The 19175-nt window shown below is 52.3% G+C and overlaps 1 protein-coding gene across 1 annotated transcript in view; it reads right to left on the reverse strand.

Annotated features, from left to right (window-relative positions):
* Positions 1 to 371: 371 nt before the first annotated feature.
* APCDD1L (APC down-regulated 1 like) overlaps positions 372 to 19175 on the reverse strand; it is a 59477-nt gene continuing 40673 nt past the window's right edge. Inside the window, exons 2-4 of the mRNA XM_001134735.7 lie at positions 14812 to 14950; positions 11301 to 11853; positions 372 to 5689 (exon numbers count right to left, since the gene is read on the reverse strand). Of these exons, the coding sequence (XP_001134735.3) occupies positions 4925 to 5689; positions 11301 to 11853; positions 14812 to 14950 (1457 nt within the window). The 3' untranslated portion in view covers positions 372 to 4924. The remainder of the gene's footprint in view (positions 5690 to 11300; positions 11854 to 14811; positions 14951 to 19175) is intronic.

The following is a 19175-nucleotide window of genomic DNA, read 5'->3' on the forward strand; positions in this document are numbered from 1 at the left end:
TAGTAGGTTATTAATAACCCCTAGGAAATACATACTATATCACAGGACAAAGACCCATCCTCACTAAGAGTTTGTTTTGTTTTGTTTTGAGACGGAGCCTTGCTCTGTTGCCCAGGCTGGAGTACAGTGGCATGATCTCGCCTCACTGCAACCTCCACCTCCCGGGTTCAAGTGATTCTCCTGCCTCAGCCTCCCGAGTAGCTGGGACTACAGGTGCTTGCCACCACGCCTGGCTAATTTTTTGCATTTTTAGGAGGTGGAGTTTCACCGTGTTAGCCAGGATACTCTTGATCTCCTGACCTCGTGATCTACCCACCTCAGCCTCCCAAAGTGCTGGGATTATAGGCGTCAGCCACCACACCCAGCTTTTTCTTTTTTTTCTTTTTTTTTTTTTTTTTGCCATTTCTCTCAAAATACGTTATTGATTCCATTTGAATCACTTACTATTTTGGGTCTTCCCGTAACTGGTGTTGGGGCTGGTTGGCTCCAGGAACCATCAGGTTTCAGCCCATTTTATTGATAAAGAAACTGAAGCTGGCAGGGTCGGGGGTGGGGGAGATGGAGGCTCCAAAACCAAGAAAGGAAAGCCTTGGGTACCTGTGTGAGGCTGAGGCTCTCCCAGTCTCCCTGACCTTTGGGGGATGAGAAGCTTGAGATGGAGTCTCAAGGTACCTCTTACCAGGCCCTGTGGCCTCCTATTTGGGGAGAGCAGTGGTCTTCAATGCCTTTCTAGATATATCCTGGCTACTAGAAAACAGATGTCCTCAAGTTCACAGGCCTGGGTTCTGCTCTGCTCATCTGATTAGAAAAAAAGTCAGCAACATCGAAATTCCAAGCCAGTACAGTGTGTGGGTGTCATCTTGCTGCTTGAATTCAGAGTCTCCAATCAGGTCTTGGAACATGTATTCTTTTAACTGGTATTTATTGACCTCCTACTATGTGCCCGGCACCATTCTAACACTGGGGATCCACAGAGAACAAGACAGACAAGGACCCTGCTGGCAAGGAACTCATTCTAGAGGAGAGGGGCTAACAATAGGTGAAAACCAACAAACGGGATTTTTTTCAGATTTCGGCCACTGACAAATGCTGTGATGAAGTGACTGCGCTGTGGTGGGCGCTATCTTTGGGGTGGTCAGGGGTGAGGTGGGCAGAGCCTTCCAGGTGAGGGAGAACTGGAGCCAAGACCTTGAGAGGGACTGGGTTCCATGGGACTGCAGGAGAGCAAGGAGGCCACTGTGGCCGAAATGGAAGGTGGAGGTGTCAGGTGGGCAGGAGGAGGGTCTGTCTGGAAGCTTGGAAGGGTGGTTTTAGGGAATGTCGACAGGTCATTTGTGCTCATGCTGACATCCATTTAAGGGGGGTTGTGTGTGTGAGAAGGAGCAGGCTTTCAGTCTCAGAACCATCAGGAGCGGACTGGAGGCTGCACGCTACTGTTCAAGTCCCCTCTTGAAGTGGGAACAGCTCTTCCCTGCTTGTCTCCGGTCTGCGATGCTAATGGGTGTGAATCAGCCCTGACCAGGCCCTGATGCAGTGCTACATTCTGCGTCAGAAAGCTCCAGTCCCTCGTGTCTGAGTCACCTGTGCCCCCAGGAGAGGATGCACAGACAGGGCCACGTGCTGGTGGGCCTGCGTCACCAAGCCACACACTGCTGTTCAGCCCGGTAGCACCGCTCGGAGATTAAAAGCATGCGCTTAGTGAAAGGCAAAGAGCTTCTTTTGATAACCAGCATCTGTTAGTTAATGGACCTCTGAGAGCTGTATACAATTTCAACTTTTTATTAAAGAAAAAAAGCTCATTTGCTCTCCTGGGAGTTGCACAATGAAATTATCAACTGCATGGGCTTCCCACCCACCCCCCACCTTTCAACGTGACTGAACATGCAATGGAGAACATTAATTTTATTTGGAAATAGGACTCTAGGCTTTCCTCCCCGTCTGTGGACGAGAGCGCTCTCACGTTTTATGTGAAGGGCAGAGACTTAAGGGGCGGGAGCAAAGGGCTGGAAGGAAGGCTTGGTGCCCATGGGCCTCTGGCCCTGTACCAGACAGTCTCAGCCCCTCAGCCTCTGAAATGACCCCTTCCTTTATCAGCCCGGAGTCTTGGAAGCCCTGACCTTCTGCCTGGGAGAAAAGGGATGGTTGCCCTTTCTTCAGCCTTCGTAGCTCCGAGCAGCATCACCTGCCCCCAAACTAACAAGCCCCAGCGAGCAGAGAGCAACTAAGTCCAACTGAGGGGATCCAGGAAGCTGCTTGTCCTGCTCAACACACTCCTTCTCATTAGGGATGGCCTCCCACGAAGCAACACTAAATTGCCTTCCCCAAATAAAATCAAGGAATCCTATTCCCTCCAAGAGTGAGGAGGACACCCCAAGCCTGTGGGCTGTGATACAGAGGCCCGGATCTCAGGCTCTGGAGCCCAGCCCCTTCTCTCTGTGCCTTAGTGTCCTCGCGCGCAAGACGCAGAGACTCACACACCTCTCACTGACTCAGCTGGGCCTCTCGAGGGTCGCTGAATATGGTAGATGGAGGTGATCCGTTCACGGGTCTCAGTGTGAGGCTTAACAGGGATAACCAACATTTACTGAGTCACATATTTATTGAAGTTCTTTCTACCATGCACCAGGCACACTGGACCCTTCCGGAAAGATCGCAGGAAGCGAGTCAGAGCCAAGTCTTTTTCGTTGGAGCTTACATTCTAGGCAAATAAGGTCATTTCCGCCAGTGATCAGTTTTCATGACAAAGAACATACAACTGTGATGCAATGGACTGACAGAAGGACCAGGGAAATGGGGCTGCTCTTTGGGATGCGAATGGTGACATCTTCAGGAGACAACATCTGGTCTGAGACTTGATTGAAAAGAAAGTGCTCAACTTCTGAAGGTCTGGAGGAAGAGAGGCTAGGCGGAAATCAGGGCTTGTGCAAAGGCCCCAAGGCAGCAAGAGCTCCTGTGATCAAGAAACAGAAAGAAGGCCAGTGTGGCCGGGGCATGCGGAGGCGTGGCTGAGCCTTGCAGGCAACAGCGAGCCAGAAGTCGGGCTTTTATTCTGAGTGCAGTGGAAGCCCCTGGGGGGTTTTCAGCAGGACAGGCAGTGGCATGAAAGCAGAACTGAGAGAGCTGGGGTTTACCTCCACTGGTTTTATTCTCTTTCACACATTCTCTGGAAGACACTCCACTTCCTTTCTTTAGAACTGTAATTCCCTTGGTTGACTTTAATAACCAGCAAGAACATTTTTCAGGCTGTTTAATTTTATTAAAAGGTTCAAATTTGATGATAAATGGTGGCATGGTTACTTCAAGCTTCGGATACAAGACCTGCTCAGCCGTGGACATATCATCGACACCCACTGCCATCCCCACCAGGAGCTCCCCCCACCCTGATGTAGTCTGAGACCGTAAATAATGTAATGATTTCTTGTACTTTGGTAAATATGCCAGGAACACTCGTAGCTGTCTGAGAGCTACAGAGAATACTAACTTGGTGGGCTTTTTTTTTTTTTTAAGAAGAAGGATGGGTAATAAGTGGAAGCAATTTCAGCAGGCTGACTGAACCCCACACAGTCTCAGGGAGGAAAAGGGCTTCCCTGTGAAACCATCATTAACCTCACAGACAATTGTTCAAAATCTGTGATAAGAGCTAGAGATAGGGATCAGGAGGAGGAAGGAGGGGGTGAGTCATTGGCCCCCAGTCCTGAAAACCCCTGGGCCCACCAGGATGCCAGTTAATGTCACAGTGTACAGTTGAGGCCCTGGGAACATGGGCAGAGTCCCTGGGGAGGCACAGCCTGTTCCCACCATGATGACAGTCCCCTCTGAGCAGAGGACACCAATATATTAGGATTATGGCAAGGAGGCTGGGCAAGGCGGAGCTGCCCAGATGTCGCCATGTAGCCTGGTGACCCCGACCTCTCCCTAGGGTGGGCCCAAAGATACACATTCGGAGATTCTCTTCCTTTGTCAGGCAGGCACAGGCAATCTTGGCAACCAAGGATGGCTGGGCAGGGCGAATTGCAGAGCGCGTTAGTGTTACGGCTGTCATTACTATTAACTACGTTCAGAAGGCTGGAAATGCTGCTCCCCTCCAAAGACCTGCCCCCAGCAGCCAGCCTGGTGCACACTGGCATTTGCCTGGGCCAGGGAGGCTTGGAGGCCGCAGGCTGCTCTGGGGAGGCCACACTTCTCAGCTTAGATGGAGTCCTCTTCATTTTGCATGCTGGCCCGGGAAAACTGGATTTATCCACACACAGTGTTGGCAGCTTGAGGTCCGACTCGCAGAAGCACAGGCAAATGCAGACGAATGCCAGCAGTCAGGACTCAGGAAAGCTGAGCTGCCCCTGAAGACACAAGCCCTTTGCCCAAAAGCTGAGAAGCACTGAAAGCCCGAAGTGGCATCTTTAATTCATGGCACCACTTAGAGATCGTATTGCTAAATTCGAATTAATAATCTTTGAACAACAACCTACAGACATGGCAGAACTGTAGGCCTCGTCCCTAGGCAGAGCCTCAGGGTCTCCTCTTGCTCCCATCTTGGAATCCCAAGGGTCAGGATGGGAAGAACTGGGGGGAGCATGGGATGGGGGTGTTCCGTGTGGCCCCCTGACTGCACCTGTTGGCGAGCTGCCAAGGATGAGGAAAGTAGAAAAATTGGGAGTGATCTTTAGAAACTCACGTAGCGATGAACATCACTGCCGCATCCAAGTGCTTGACTGGGGACCCGGGCTGTGGGATGTGGTATAGGCTTTGCAGGTGTTAAGCTCATGTCCTGAGCCACATGGGACACAGGCAGAGTTTGGAAGCAGTGGGGCTGTGCATCCATCCATGACAGAGCAGAGGAGAATGGTTCCTTCCCTACAGCTGCCAGGAGGGAGTCTGAAGGGTTGAATGGGTGTCCAGAGCCGCCATCCTGATGTCAAGTCCAATGTCATAGCCAGTGGAGGAAGGCCAGCCCTAGAACTAGGGGCAGAAGTGGGAAGGGGGCTATGCGAAGACCCCCTGTGCTGGGGTGCTTCTGCAGTGATGGCCTGTGCTGCGGTGGCCTGGAGAAGTCGGGGGCCTTCCCATGACAGAGCACCAGGGGTGCTTGGTAGGAGGTGGGACGTTTCTCTGGGGTATCGGGACTTGACCCATCGGTGGGCCTTTGTCCAATGAAGAGCAGGCTTTGCCCGAGAGGGTCTTGTTCCATCTTGAAAAGCTCGTACTCCACGTGCGGGAGCCGGATGCCCAGCGGTAGGCAGCCGTTGGTGGCTGTGACATCCCGCTCAGTGCCCATGGACCAGGCCCCCGCACCCCCACAGCTGCTTGGCTCAGAGAAGTTGAGCATGGCCGTGGTGACCTGGTCCATGGGGGTCACATGGGCCCGTGTGACCTCAAACACCAGCTCGGTGCCGCCGCGGACCCTGGTGGATGGCGTGCCCCTGGTGTAGCGGCCGGCGGCATACACGGTGAAGGTGGGCTGCCGGCAGGCTGGGTCTGAGAAGTGGTGGTAATACCCTTCCCAGGAGCGGCTGTGCCCGTGGAAAGTGAAGAGCCGGGTGAGGAACAGGACTGCTGGGCGCACCTCGCACCCCGAGCTGACCCACCAGCCGCCCAGGTGCAGGGGCAGGGCCAGAGGGGGCGGCAGCACGGGCGGGTGGTGCACATCGGAGCGGGCAATGAGGCCACAGGCTGGGCACGGCTGCACGTGGTGCTGGCAAAAGACAAACAGAAAAACGGTGGTTGTCCCACATGGAGAAGTTGGGGTGCAGCCTGGAAAGGAACCCCAGCTCTGTAGGGGTGTCAAGGCAGGGTGAGGTGCGGCCTGTCCCTCCCTCCTCTCTCTCCTCACTCCCTGCCTTCAGTCAGGACGACCTCCTTGCTTCAGCCAGGATGGCCTCCTTGATGGAGGTCAGCCCCTGTATCCCCCGGGCCTTGGGTCTCCTGCTGTCTCTTCCACCTGGAATTCCCCGCCAGCTCCTTCTTACCTCTTAGGTCTCAGCTGGGCACCAGAGAGAGCTTTCCCGAATGCCCCATGTAAGGTGGGCCTCAGGGCTGTCACACCACCCTCTTTTATCTTCCTCATTCCACCCCCTGAGACTCTCTTCTCTCTACCCCTCACCCCCTCATCAAACTGGAATGCATCGTGCCTTACAGTACTAAAAAGCCCTAGAAAGCCGGGACTGTCTCTGCGGCTACCCCATCCCCACCGCACAGGGCTTGGCTCACAGCAAGCACATATTTGTTGCATGAATAAATGAGAAATGAATGGAAGCATAGGTGGCCTTCGTCTTGGGACCTGAGAGAACTTGTCCTTGCTCATGCCCAGTCTGCTTGGTCCTGGAATTTGACCGTGAAAGTTGATCTTTTTCTAGCTCACTCTTCTAGGTGTTTCAGAAGTGCCGAGAACTATGCTAAGCACTTCCTGGGCAATTGGTACATGTTATAGCTGAGGGAGCTGAGACCCAGAGGGCCGGCTGGGCTGCCCAGGTTGTCCAGCCTGGAAGTGGCAGAGACCAGCTGAAATGCAGCCTGGCTTACACCCGGCTGTCTGAGCTCCCCCTCTCATGTGCTCATAGCAGGTTAAATCTTCCCTACAGGTGGAGAATAGAGGATTTTTGTCTTTAGAAATCTCACAGTGGAAGGTGCGCATCATTTGCTCTACCTACCCCATGGAAAGTGGATATGGCAACAAGGATCAAAAGCCATCAAAATATGTCTGAGCCGGGCACAGTGGCTCACACCTGTAATCCCAGCTCTTTGGGAGGCTGAGGTGGGCAGATCACTTGAGGTCAGGAGTTCAAGACCAGCCTGGCCAACACGGTGAAAACTCATCTCTACTAGAAATACAAAAATTAGCCTGGTGTGGTGGCACATGCCTGTATTCCCAGCTACTCAGGAGGCTGAGGTAGGAGAATTGCTTGAACCTGGGAGGTGGAAGTTGCAGTGAGCTGAGATCACACCATTGCACTCTGGCCTGGGGGACAGAGCGAGACACCATCTCAAAAAAAAAAAAAAAAATTGGCCAGGTGCAGTGCCTCATGCCTGTAATCCCAGCACTTTGAGAGGCCCAGGCAGATAGATCACGAGGTCAGGAGATCAAGACCATCCTGGCCGACATGGTGAAATGCCATCTCTACAAAAAAATACAAAAATTAGCCAGGTGTGGTGGTACATGCCTGTGATCCTAGCTACTCAGGAGACTGATGTAGGACAATTGCTTGAATCAGGGAGGCAGAGGCTGCAGTGAGCCGAGATTGTGCCACTGCACTCCAGCCTGGGTGACAGAGCAAGACTCCATCTCAAAAAAAAAAAAAAAAAAAAAATGTCTTTGGAAGCCCATTGCTTAAGTCTGCGCGAAGGAGATAGTTGAAATCTCGTAAAGAGCTGGGACTCAAAGATGTTCATTGTCGTGTTATTTGTTATAGGGAAAACCGGCCACACTCGGGTCTTCAGGTGCCACCACACCCACCCTTGTCCCAGGCTATGAGTTGGTTTTCCTCCGTCTTTGCCCTTATTTACAGTTGTCTCTGCCTTACAAACTCTCGTGAGCTGGGTTTACCGTAAAACACGTTAACAGGAAACAGATGCTAAAGCAAATTGCGTGGGAGTAGTCTGCATTTTGGAGTGAAAAATCTCAGCAGACGCTAAAAAGGAATGAGATACAGATTTCTTCTTTCTTCTTTCTCCTTCTTCTCCTTCTCCTATTTTATTTCTAAAAAAGAAGCTGCTGCCCAGACTGTAGGCCAGAGCGCCGTTCTGGAAGGTAAATGGCCTTGGAACTTGTCAAAGCTGATGTGAGAACAAGCAAACATCTCCTGCTGTGGCCATTCCAGAAGGAAACTTAGAGTTGCAGTCCAGGCAAGACAGCCACAGGAAGGGGGCATTTTGAGGGTCCAGCTGGGAAATTTGCTCCAATATATTTTTTCTTGCAAAAATCCCAAAAGACTTCCACACAGCACTGCTGACTGAGTTTCATGCCAGACAAGTGGCACTTAGAAGTTCTGGTTTAGAAAGAAAATATTGGATGATTGAGAACAGTTTTTTTTTGGGGGGGGGGCGTCACATTTTATAAGCTGTTATTTTTTATTTCTATAATGAACCTTAAGTTTCCGTGATTTATATAATATCGGAGACCATATTGGCTTTGGTTATGGGGATTTGGGCCCAGAGAGCTTGATGGTTCTCTGAAATGCTAGCAAATGGCTGCAAAAATGTTTGTGATGGGAGCAAGCAAGCTTGATAGTTAGCTGGAGTGTTGGTGATTGGGATGCTGGCTGATAAGAGTCGACTCTAATTTTGGCATTTTAACCTACATTCTGAGCTGTCACACTAATATATATTGAGAAGACATAATGCGTTACAGCAACATAATCCCAGAGCTGTCCTTACCCACCACAAAAGACAAACAAAAGATATTCTCTGCAGATAGGACATTTAGGGCTGCTAGTTGGTAATCTGGGGGGAGCAGTTTTCTGCAGAGCAGAAACAAATTGAGAACCAGCAAAGTTTTAAGGTGAAAGAGGGATGAGAAAAAACATTTCCTTCTATGGTGCTTTTGAAGCTGGTGAAACAAGGTTCCCGGCTCCATGGGAAATCTTTCGGGCATCTTTCTGCAGAGGTCTGAAGTCTCATGCGATAATAAACAAAGCCCCCAGCCGGCAGAATTCACACTTGTACAGAAACCAAACTCTTACTCGTTTAAGCCTGTTACATAAAGTTATTTCTCAAACAGCACAAAACAGTTTCTAATTAACCCCCAGAGGTGACACCAGGCTCAGATAATTTTGGTCCAGTGTTGGCTGATTGATTAGCATCCTATATCCGGGCAATGAATTTGGGGATCAAATTGGTTTTAAATTAACTTCTAAAAATGTTCATGTTTACCATCTGGTTTGGGTCGTGGGCAAGGCGTGGGCCCCAGAGAGCTTAAGGCAACAACTGATTCATTTCTTGGGGATTTCTCTGCAGCAATTCCTTCTTTGAAATTATCTGTCCTTTCTTTTCTTTTCTTTTCTTCTCTTCTCTTCTCTTCTCTTCTCTTCTCTTCTCTTCTCTTCTCTTTTCTTTTCTTTTCTTTTCTTTTCTTTTCTTTTCTTTCTCCCAAGGAGACGGGCCATTGGTGAGCAGACCTTTAATGTAATGTCTGTACATCTGGCACTGTTCATCACTGCATACATTTCTATGTGTTTTGCTTCTCCATCACATTTCAGGCTGGATTGGCCACCCAGGTTGGCCGGGCAGCAGGGAGGGCAGGGACAGCCATGGCCCCAGAGTCCTGCCTGGGGATGCATGAAATTGCCAGCCCCCACAGCCCCCGGGGATCTGTCCTCTCTGCATTCAGAGCAGTTTCCCCTCCTAATGAGGTGGTGGTGGCCGGTAATCAACTCACCGCTAGCGCCTTCTCTGAACTAAGTAGGATTAACGCCAGACCAGCCTAGAACATTGGTTGCCAAAAAGGGAATAATTTTGAGGTCATAAAAAGAACTCTGAGGCTGATTTTCTGATTATGAGAACTTCGTGTCGTGCTCCTCCTCTGCTATCCAGATCCTCAGTCTGGAGGAGGGGGTGGGGGAAGGGGAGGAAGGCAGGCTTCTGGTCTGTCTCATCCACAGTGCTCCCGCATTGGGGCAGTGACAAGTGGGTACTACCAGGGGTTAGAAGTTGCCTCATTGGTTTAGTTCCTTGAGTGTCCAGTACATGCTGAATGATGTGAAGGTGGCCTAAGAGCTCCAAGAGGACTTCATGGGGATGCTGAACACATCCATCCATCCACACCCATTCATCCACCCTCCCTCCATCTGCTCGTTTGTGCACTCAAGAAATACGCATTGGGTGCCTTGTACAGAAGTTTTTCACCTCGAATGCTAACCTCAACTTCATTTTCACTAACCTTTCACTAATAAAAGTTAACATTTCTTCTCATTGTAAATGGAGGCAACGAGCCCCAGTAGCGTCAGCAGAACCTCTGACTTTGTATGACACTAACAGCATTGCAGGTACTGGAAACATGGTTTGCAGTCGTCCCTGCTTTGAAATGAGGGCAAATAAAGATTTCACATTTATTGTTTCTCTATATCACAAATTAGCGTTTTAAAACTTGGGTAACTGTTTTAATAGAACTGGTTTTCATTTAAATCCCACGTATTTTCTCTTATGCTTTTTTTAAAAACAGATTTTCTGAGGGGGGGTCCTTAGGCTTCACCAGCCACCAGAGGGGTCTCTGACACTGGGAAGGTCCTAGGTCCACACCCTTGTAGGAGCCAGGCTCTGAGCTATGTGCCAGGATCCATTATACAGTAAAGTTACGTTTCTTTCTGCCTGTTTGCTCATCTGGCAAAAAAAAAAAAAAAAAAAAAGTGTGCTGGGGGACTGCTAGATCCTCCCCAAATTAGGATGGTATGCGTGCAATGGCTTCATCTAAAATCTAGGTTAATCAGCTTCAATGAAATTCGTGTTGGAGTCAAGGGGGAACATGCTAAAGAGAGGGCGGTTTCCTTTAGCCTGCAGCCTCCCCACACCCCGGACAGCTTGCTGGAAATGCAGAACCCCGGGCTCCACCCAGACCTGAAGGATCCCTTTCGGCCCTCTCACAAGAAGCCCAGGCCACGTGGCTTCGCCGTCTGGTTTGGGAGTGGGCGAGGGTGGCGCCCCAGTGGTTGTGCGGCTAGGTCAGTGTGAGGCTCGCACTGAGATTTCGAGGGGGTGGCATCTGGGCTGGTGTGCGCGGCCCCAGCGGCGCCCTGGAGGAAAGCTGCCCTCTCCCTAATTCATCCATCCACGTTTATTGGTCCTGATCGTCGGCCTGACCCGTGCTAGGTGCCCGCTGTGGCCCCACCCTTGTGAAGGACCTAGCGCCAGAGGGAGAGGCAGTAAACAAGTCACCAACAGAGCTTCAGAGCGGGCTGAGAGCTGGCAAGGGTCACCTGCGGGAAACGGGGGAACAGTAGAATGGGGACTGGAACGGATATTTCAGCCGAGAACTAAGGGAGGGGGACACCCACCCAAGCCTCTGTGCCCAGCAGGGGCAGAAATGAGATCCTGCAGCGCCCACGAGGACAGGGGCTGGGGAGGACCAGCGTGGGAAGGCCGACCAGAGGCCCGCCGGCCTTGTAAAGGGTAAAAAAAGATGTCTCCAGCTGCGTGAACAGGGTGCGCAAATGTCCTGAGGCACGCGGACCAGAGTGGGGAGGGGCAGTGATGACAGCCGGGCAGCCAGAGCCCTGGGCAGGCCCAGGTCTTGCAAAGCTGCGGGGCTGGGTTCCGAGCTCGCCTCCCCGAGACCACCACCCCCCCGCCTCCCACACCCCAACACACACACTCACCAGTGCGCTCTGCAGCGGGCGCTGGTAGCCGGTGGGCCGGTAGTGCCGCCTCTCGGCCGGGTCGGTGTGGATGTCCCCCAGGTACAGCTCCTCCACCAGCCGGGGCGACGCCCGGGGCTGCGGCTGCAGGCGGCGCTGCACGCGGACCAGGCTGAGCTCGTGCATGGTGAGGCCCAGCGCCTCCAGGCAGTCCCCCTGAGCCCGGGCGCTCCGCAGCTCGTACAGCGCCCCAGGCAGCCAGGCCCGGGCCGGAGGCAGCCGCCGCGCGCAGTCCCGGCCGGCGCGGGTCTGGTTGAGGCGCCCGGTGACGTCGACCAGGGCCCGGCGGCTGTGGAAGACGATGCCCACCTTGTGCAGGTGGTAGTCGGCCTCGGTGGCTCCCCGGGTGACCCAGGAGGCCCGGCGCAGGCGGACTTTGCCCTTGACGAGCAGCGAGTGGGCAGGTTCCCCGCAGAAGGGGTCCTCGTAGTAGAACTGGTGGGCTCGAAAGAGCCGGCTGGGGTAGAAGGTGTAGGCGCGGGTCAGGAACTCCGGTCCTGGGCGCACCTCGCAGCTGCAGGGGTGGAAGGAGATGGGCTGGGTGCAGAGGGAACACCGCGCCGCGAGCCCCTCTCCCCTCTGGGCTGGGCTCCTTTCTCCCCCCAGCCCTCCTCTTAGTCCTCAGCTCAGGCCTGGGCCCCTCCAGCCTCAGTTCCCCTCACTGCTCGCAGTCAGGCACCCTTGGGGCTGGGGCTTTGCACTGGATGCCTCGTGGCCTCGACACAAGCCTTCTAGTTCATTCTCCTTTCCTTCAATCTGAATTGCCCTACTGGAGGGCCTTTTGCAACCATCTGGGGACCCGCTGGCCTGGGAGCTCCGGGATGCCCTGCCTGCTTCCTCCCCCGCTGGACTCTGGGCACCTGGCCCAGAGCCCGCCCCGCGCCCTCCCGCGTCCTTGCTGAGTGAATGGAGGCCCGTCTTGTCTCCCCCTTCTCTAGGCTCACTGCCCTGACCAGGTCTCATCCTTGCCTGTGACAGGGCTTGAAGATATAAACCAGGAGTCGGCAAACTTTTTCTGCAAAGGGCTGAGTAATCAATATTTTTGTTTTGGTGGGCTGGGTGGTTTCTGCTGCAACTACTCAAAGTTGCCGTTGTAGAGCTAATGCAGCTATAGATGATAACGTACGTGGATGGGCATGGTTGTGTGCCAATAAAACTTTGTTTACAAAAATGGAAAGTGGGCTGGACTTGGCCCCAGACTCCATTTGCTGGTGATACAAACAGATCCAGGGGAAGGGGTTGGAGGGAGAAGAAAGAGAAATGACTCCTAGGCTCACGGTCACCTCGGGGATGGGGCAGAGGAGGCCTCTGGGACTTCCTACTGAGGGCGCAGGTAGGGTGGACGGTGGATGAAGTCAGGGGGGAAAAATAGCAGGCACCCTCCTCACGATTTTACTCTAACCAGGTACCCTCTTGTACTGCTATTTTCTTTCTTATTTTTTTGAGACAGAATCTCACTTTGTCACCCAGGCTGGAATGCACTGGTGCAATCTCGGCTCACTGCGACTTCTGCCTCCTGGGTTCAAGCAATTCTCCTGCCTCAGTCTCCCGAGTAGCTGCAATTACAGGCATGTGCCACCATGCCCGGCCAATTTTTGTATTTTTAGTAGAGATGGAGTTTCGTCATGTTGGCCAGGCTGATTTTGAACTCCTGACCTCAATCAATCTGCCCATCTCGGCCTCCCAAAGTGCTGGGATTACAGGCGTGATCCCAGCCCATTTTCTTGATATTTTTTTGTACCAGGGCTGTTGGAGCAGAGGAAACATGTTATCACCCAGCAAGGAAATAATTCCCTTTTCTTTTCTTCCATCTTTTTGATAATGTTGAGGGGAAATTCTCTGGTCAGAGCTAATGTGTGTTTAATGCCAACCTCCCTGTTCTCCCAGAGAGAGCAACTTAGAACTTCGGGTTGGCAACAGATCTAGAGAGGATTTATGTTGTTTTGTTTTCATGGAATTTAATTTTACAGTTACCTTTAATTTATGACAAGTGGCTCTGGTCCCCATATCCAGGATAATATTATGTTTTCTTTAAAAATAATCACATTACACTGTCAATGTATGCCAATTATATCTCAATAAAGCTGTAAAAATAAATGAATATATTTTAGTAAATAAAAGCAAGTTGGTTTACAGAAAATGATAAGTAAATACTAGTATAGGTACTTAAAAATAGGGAGGGGTGAGCCACACCCCTGAGGGTCTCAGACAAGGCCTGGAGAGGGGAGATTTGCCAGGAGGACACAGCAGGTCACACTGGACCTCTTGATGGTTCCCAGGCTCTGGGCCCTTTCCCACTCTTCTCCCAGGAAGCAGCAAGGTCAGTCTGGAGAGCATGGCAGGGAACTTTCAAGGAAGAAAGTTCTAGAAGAAATTTCTTAAAAGAACTGCTCCAGAATGTTACTGTCTTGGGGCAGAAGCAGCCTACAACCAGCGTCCCCCCTTCCTGTACCCCAGTTCTGTCTGGGTGACCCTGGTGAGTGGATGCCTGGATCTCCCCTGGACTGTGCCGTGGGCGTGGGGGCTGTGTGCAGCCTGGCTGAGCCTGCAAATGCATTCGAAGTGGCCTCGAAGGACTCACGTCCCCTTCCTCCAACGAAAGCGCTAGCAGATGTTTGGCAGTCGGGAGTTTCTGCCTGACCTCAGGAGGTACAGGAAGGACACGGAGAGGCCAGTCCTTGACCCCAGAATGGGACTGGCCTGGAGGGGATGTCGGGGGAAGGAGGAATATGCCAGGTGTGAAGGGGGCCACAGCCTCCCTTTTCCCCGATCCCTGCCCCAGGAGTGGGGACTCAGCTGGCTGCTGTAGGGTTTGTGCACCACAGATGAGGAGAGAATGCAAAGTCCATTGGCCGCAAAGCAGCGACTGAGCCTCTGAAATGTCGAGTGAGCCTGTCAGGTTAGACAGAATTAGATGGGTGCACCCAGGCTCTCCCTGGCCTGCCACTTCCCACCCCAGGGCCCTTCAGCAGCTGCCCCCTCTGCCTAGCTCTTCCCTGGCTCTCTAGATGGCTGATTCCTCTCCTTTTAGCTCTCAGCTGATGTCACCACCTCCAAGAAGCCTCCCCTGATCACTCTCTAAAGAACCCTCCAGGTCACTTGCTATCACATCTTTGGTTTTATTTCCTTCATTGAAGAACTTAGTGCAATCTCAAGTTTATATTATTCATTTGTGTGTTCGCATGTTGAGTGCACGTCCCACTGCTGACCCCGGGCACTTAGCTCATAATAGGTTTGTATAATAGGTGCTCAAGGTGTTGAATGGATTTTGCCCATGGACGTGATGCCCAACACAGTCCCTGCCTCCCATTGCACTCTGGGAGGGGAGGCAAGCATCTCCAGCAGCTTGGCAGGTAGAAGGCCTCTTGGATAACTATGTGAATTATGCCCATTTCAAAGATTGGATGCCGAGTCCCAGAGGCAGAAGTCTCCCAGTCCAGGGGTCCATGGTCAGGATGACCTGAAGTCTTACCCCGTGGAGATCCAAGGTCCATTAAGGCGTGGGGGCAGGATCGCAGAGCTGGGCACTCTATCTGGCAAGGGCTGCTGGCAGTGGGGTTCCCAGCGCAGGCGGCTGCCCCCGGCCTCCCCAGCCGCCGGTGCGGTGTGGGCTGCAAAGCAGATAGACCTGGGTAAGACTCCAGCATGCCCCGGGAACACCCACCCCATCTGCCCTCCCAACCCCACTGTGGCCACAGAGAGCCAGGCAGGGCTGTCCCGCAACCTCCATCGCAGCCCCGTCCCCAGGGTGCCCCAGTTCTGGAGACAGTGATGGGTTCCCCATATTGAGGATCCTAGAATCAGCCTCCCCGACGCATCTCCTCCTGGGTTCCCAGATGTGATCACCCTGGAATCCAAGCCTCCTAGATGGAGCCTGTCCCAGATTCTGGGGCTGGGAGGCTTCTGAGAATTGTACACGTGGAGCAGACTCTTAGAAGCCCAGACCTTCCACGGGCTCATCAGCCGTGGCCGAGTCCTGCCTGCTGGTGGCTGAAGGACCCACGCTCCTGGACAAAGGGCACTCTGGACTCAGGACCCAAGGTGCTGGGGACAGTGGGGCCCTAGCCTATCCCTAGAGCAGACCACTCCCCTCCACCAAGGAGCCCTGGGGGCTGCTTGGCCTCTCCCGGCACACAGCAGGCCCCTCGAGGCCACTCGCTTCAGGTCTCACCTGGTGCTGGGCACCTGCTATCTACTCGGTGCTTAGCGAGCGTGTGGCAAGGGAAAGAGCGCATGGCCGCTGCAGAGGCCCGGGCCGAGGTGTGAGGCCAAACAATGCAGGCCCTGCCCTTCTTCAGGGCTCCGTCCCTAAGCCCAGACACCAGGGGGAGGAATTGGGCTCAGGGCAGAAGGTGACTGGAAGATGGACACGGGAAGCAGGCGCTGCAGCACAAGCTCCAGGTCCTCTAAAGTGACCCCTAGATGAGCTTGGCTGGGCCTGGAGAAGTGAAACCCAGGTGTGGGGCTGTTCACGATCTTTTCTCGGGCTGCTCAGAGGCGAGAGTGCCAAGACCTTCAGCTGCTAAAGAGCAGCAGCTCTCCCAGAAACTGTCATCTCCACTCAGGGCTGATGGGCTTGAGATGGCCCAGATGACGGGATGCTGTGGGAAGCTCGGCAGTGAGCTGCGTCCAAATACTCCAGCCACGGGCTGTGCTCAGGGGCGCTGGCCTGGCCCTGGAGGCCCAGCTCCTGCAGCGAAGCTTCCAAGCATGGCTCTTCCCACCCAGCCTGGGGCTGGAGTGGGTCAGGAGGGGCTGAGTCTTAGGGCTCCAGTCCAGGGGATGTGGGGGCCTGGCAGTAACTTCAGGAGGCCTTGGGAGGGGTTGGGGGCTGAGTTGAGAAGTGAGCAGATGGCGTGTTCTGTCCCTTTCCTGGCCTCGCAGGCAGACCTTCCCAGCAAGGGTTCAGGAGAGCTGAGGGCCCCCCACTGCCCCCGCGGAGCTGCCTGACCCCAAACTCTCTGTGCCCCAGGGGTATTTGAGGAAAATGAGGCAGAGTGGATTCCTCAGTTCCCTTGAGGTTGGGGGTTGCCTCTGGAGACTTTTGGGGTCCCCAGTGATCAGCTGAGAAGGCAGGAGTGACGCTGATGATGACGAGGGGGATGACGGCACCTGTTAACTGGGTGTGGACCCCTTGCTCTTTTATACATTATTCCCATCTGATCTTTGCAATAACCCTGGAGTCGGTGTTAGCATCATCTTCCTCTCATGGGCAGAGAAACAGGCTCAGCTCAGAGATGGGCTCAGCTTCCACGGGGCACATGCCACCCAGATGTGGCAAAGCCAGGATGTGAGCCCAGGTTGTTGGACTTTGGGGTGTGACGGCGTCACCGGTGCTTGTCTCACATCCCCAGAGAACACAAAAGGGGCTGACTTGGAGACGGGGTAAAACGCAGGGCAGTCAACAAACATTGGCCGACTGAATAAACGAAGGCATGAGTACAAATGCTGGTGTAGCCCTAGGTCCCTTTTGTAATCTTGGTTCATGCTGCAACTGATTTATTGGCTTTAATTAGCCAAATAGGAGAAATGAAAACAAATAGCCACCCAGCCAGGGCCAAGGTGTCCCCACACCGACTCATCAGCACTTGGGGCCACTCTGCCAAGTGAAAGAAATGCCAGTGGGATCTTGAAAGAGAGAGGCCATGGTTGTTTTGTCTCAACTTGGCACGTCTACTTTGCAGGAATTTGTGGCAGGATATTGTAGTGGGTACGTAGGCACCAAAGTTGGGCCAGATCCCCATGCAACTCGCCAGGAGTCCTGAGCTGACGGGTGCACGTCAGCGTCAACACCACGTGCATGTGGGGCTTCTGCAATCTGCTTCTTCAGAAGACACTGGGTTTCCTGGATTCAATTCTGCAGGTTAATTTGAACATCTTCAGTGTCAACGAAACCTGTCCAAAAGTGTTGATTTGGGGGAATGGATGAAAACAGAGCGAGGAAAAGGATCAAAAGGGGTCAGCAATATTTGCCTGGTAGGAAAATCAAGCTTGCATTTCAGAGTAAAATAGTGAAGGGTCCCTGCAAATTATCTTGTCATTGTTTCCACAAAACTTGGGCTCTTGAGGAAATGTTTTTCTGTTCAAAAGAAAACAAGGCTTTTTTCCCCCCCCCGCACCCTCCCTGAAGTCACTGAGACTAGATGGCCCTTTTGTCATGAATCCTCAGATCCTGTGTTTCTGCCGAGTGCATTTTAGTTTATCTTGTTTTTCTGTGAGGAATTGGGATTTAATTATGTTGGGAGACTCTGAGATACAGCGAAGTGTTGCTGCATTCAGAACATGTACACACAAATGCGAAGAGCTCCTCAAGATGCACCTGTGGAGGAGCATCACGTGGCCTCTTGGTCATGCGTGAAGTCTCAACTTCAAGGTTGCAAAAACGAAATTAACCAATTATAAATGATTCCGTGACATTTTCTCCAACACAGCTCTTGGGGTAGATGTTGGATTTTCTTTGCTTCCCCCCCACCCCTTCTCTTCCTCCAAAAAAGTCTTAACTAAAGAAATAACAGCTGAAAGCAGATGGTGCGGTGGGTTGGGTTACACAACTTTTTGCAGGAAGTGATAGACAGAGTTAAATGCATGGACCAAATTGACTTTTATCAACCATGGATTTTTAATTAACAGTGGTGTCCACTTACTGTCATTCATTATTTACTGTTTACCCACTAATTACAAATTATGCTGTTTTTGCATTCATAAGAGCAGGGACATTTGAAATTAGATAGCATTGTTCAAATTACCTGCAGAATTAAATCTAGAGTTCCCAATTGCTCAGACCAGGCTACCGGAGCTTAAAATATGACCTGCTTGAGGCCGATGTGTTATCCTGAATCAGAGCACCAGAAACAGGCCTCATGAACAAATACCATATGGACCTGCCTGGGGCCTTCCGGGGAAAGGACACTCACTGAGCACACCCAGAAGTGTGGGCACTTGGCTAAGATTGTCTTGAGATCATCAAATGGTGCCCAGCGTCTCCTGAGCACACATTCTGGGAGGCCCAAGGCCAGGTGCTTTATCTGCATCATGACCTTGAGCCCTCACAGCGGCAGCGTGTCAGTACCTTGGCAGAGCCCAAAGGATTGACAGGTGTAATCGACACAACCACCCGTGACATGGGTTCTGTCAATGCACCCATTTTGCTGATGAGGAAACTGTGGTTCAGAGGGGGTGGAGGGACTTGGCCATTGCCACTCCTCCACAGACAGATGCTTCTTAGCTAAATAAAACACAACAACACACCTAGTAAAATACACCTAACATAAAAGGTACCATTTTGGCCGGGCACGGTGGCTCACACCTGTAATCCCAGCACTTTGGGAGGCCGAGGTGGGCGGATCACCTGAGGTCAGGAGCTTGTGACCAGCCTGGCCAACATGGTGAAACCCTGTTTATACTAAAAGTACAAAAACTAGCTGGGCATGGTGGCGCGCACCTGTAATCCCAGCTATTCGGGAGGCTGAGGCAGAAGAATTGCTTGAACCCAGGAGGCAGAGGTTGCAGTGGGCCAAGATCATGTCATTGCACTCCAGACTGGGTGACAAGAGTGAGACTCAGTCTCAAACAAAACAAAACAAAACAAAACAAAAAATAACAGGCACTGTTTTAACCATTTTAAAGTGAACAATTTGGTGGCATTAGGACATTCACAATACCGTGCAACCACCACCACGATCTCATTCCAGAATGTTGTCATCACCTCAAAAGGGGACCCTGTGCCCATCAGCAGTCACTCCCGCTCCCCTCTCCTCTTAGATCTCGGCAACAATGACTCCGCTTTCTGTCTCTGTGGATTTGCCTATTCTGGATATTTCATAAAGATGGAATCCC

Source organism: Pan troglodytes, chromosome 21 (assembly GCF_028858775.2).
Source record: "Pan troglodytes isolate AG18354 chromosome 21, NHGRI_mPanTro3-v2.0_pri, whole genome shotgun sequence".
Lineage (NCBI taxonomy): Eukaryota > Metazoa > Chordata > Mammalia > Primates > Hominidae > Pan > Pan troglodytes.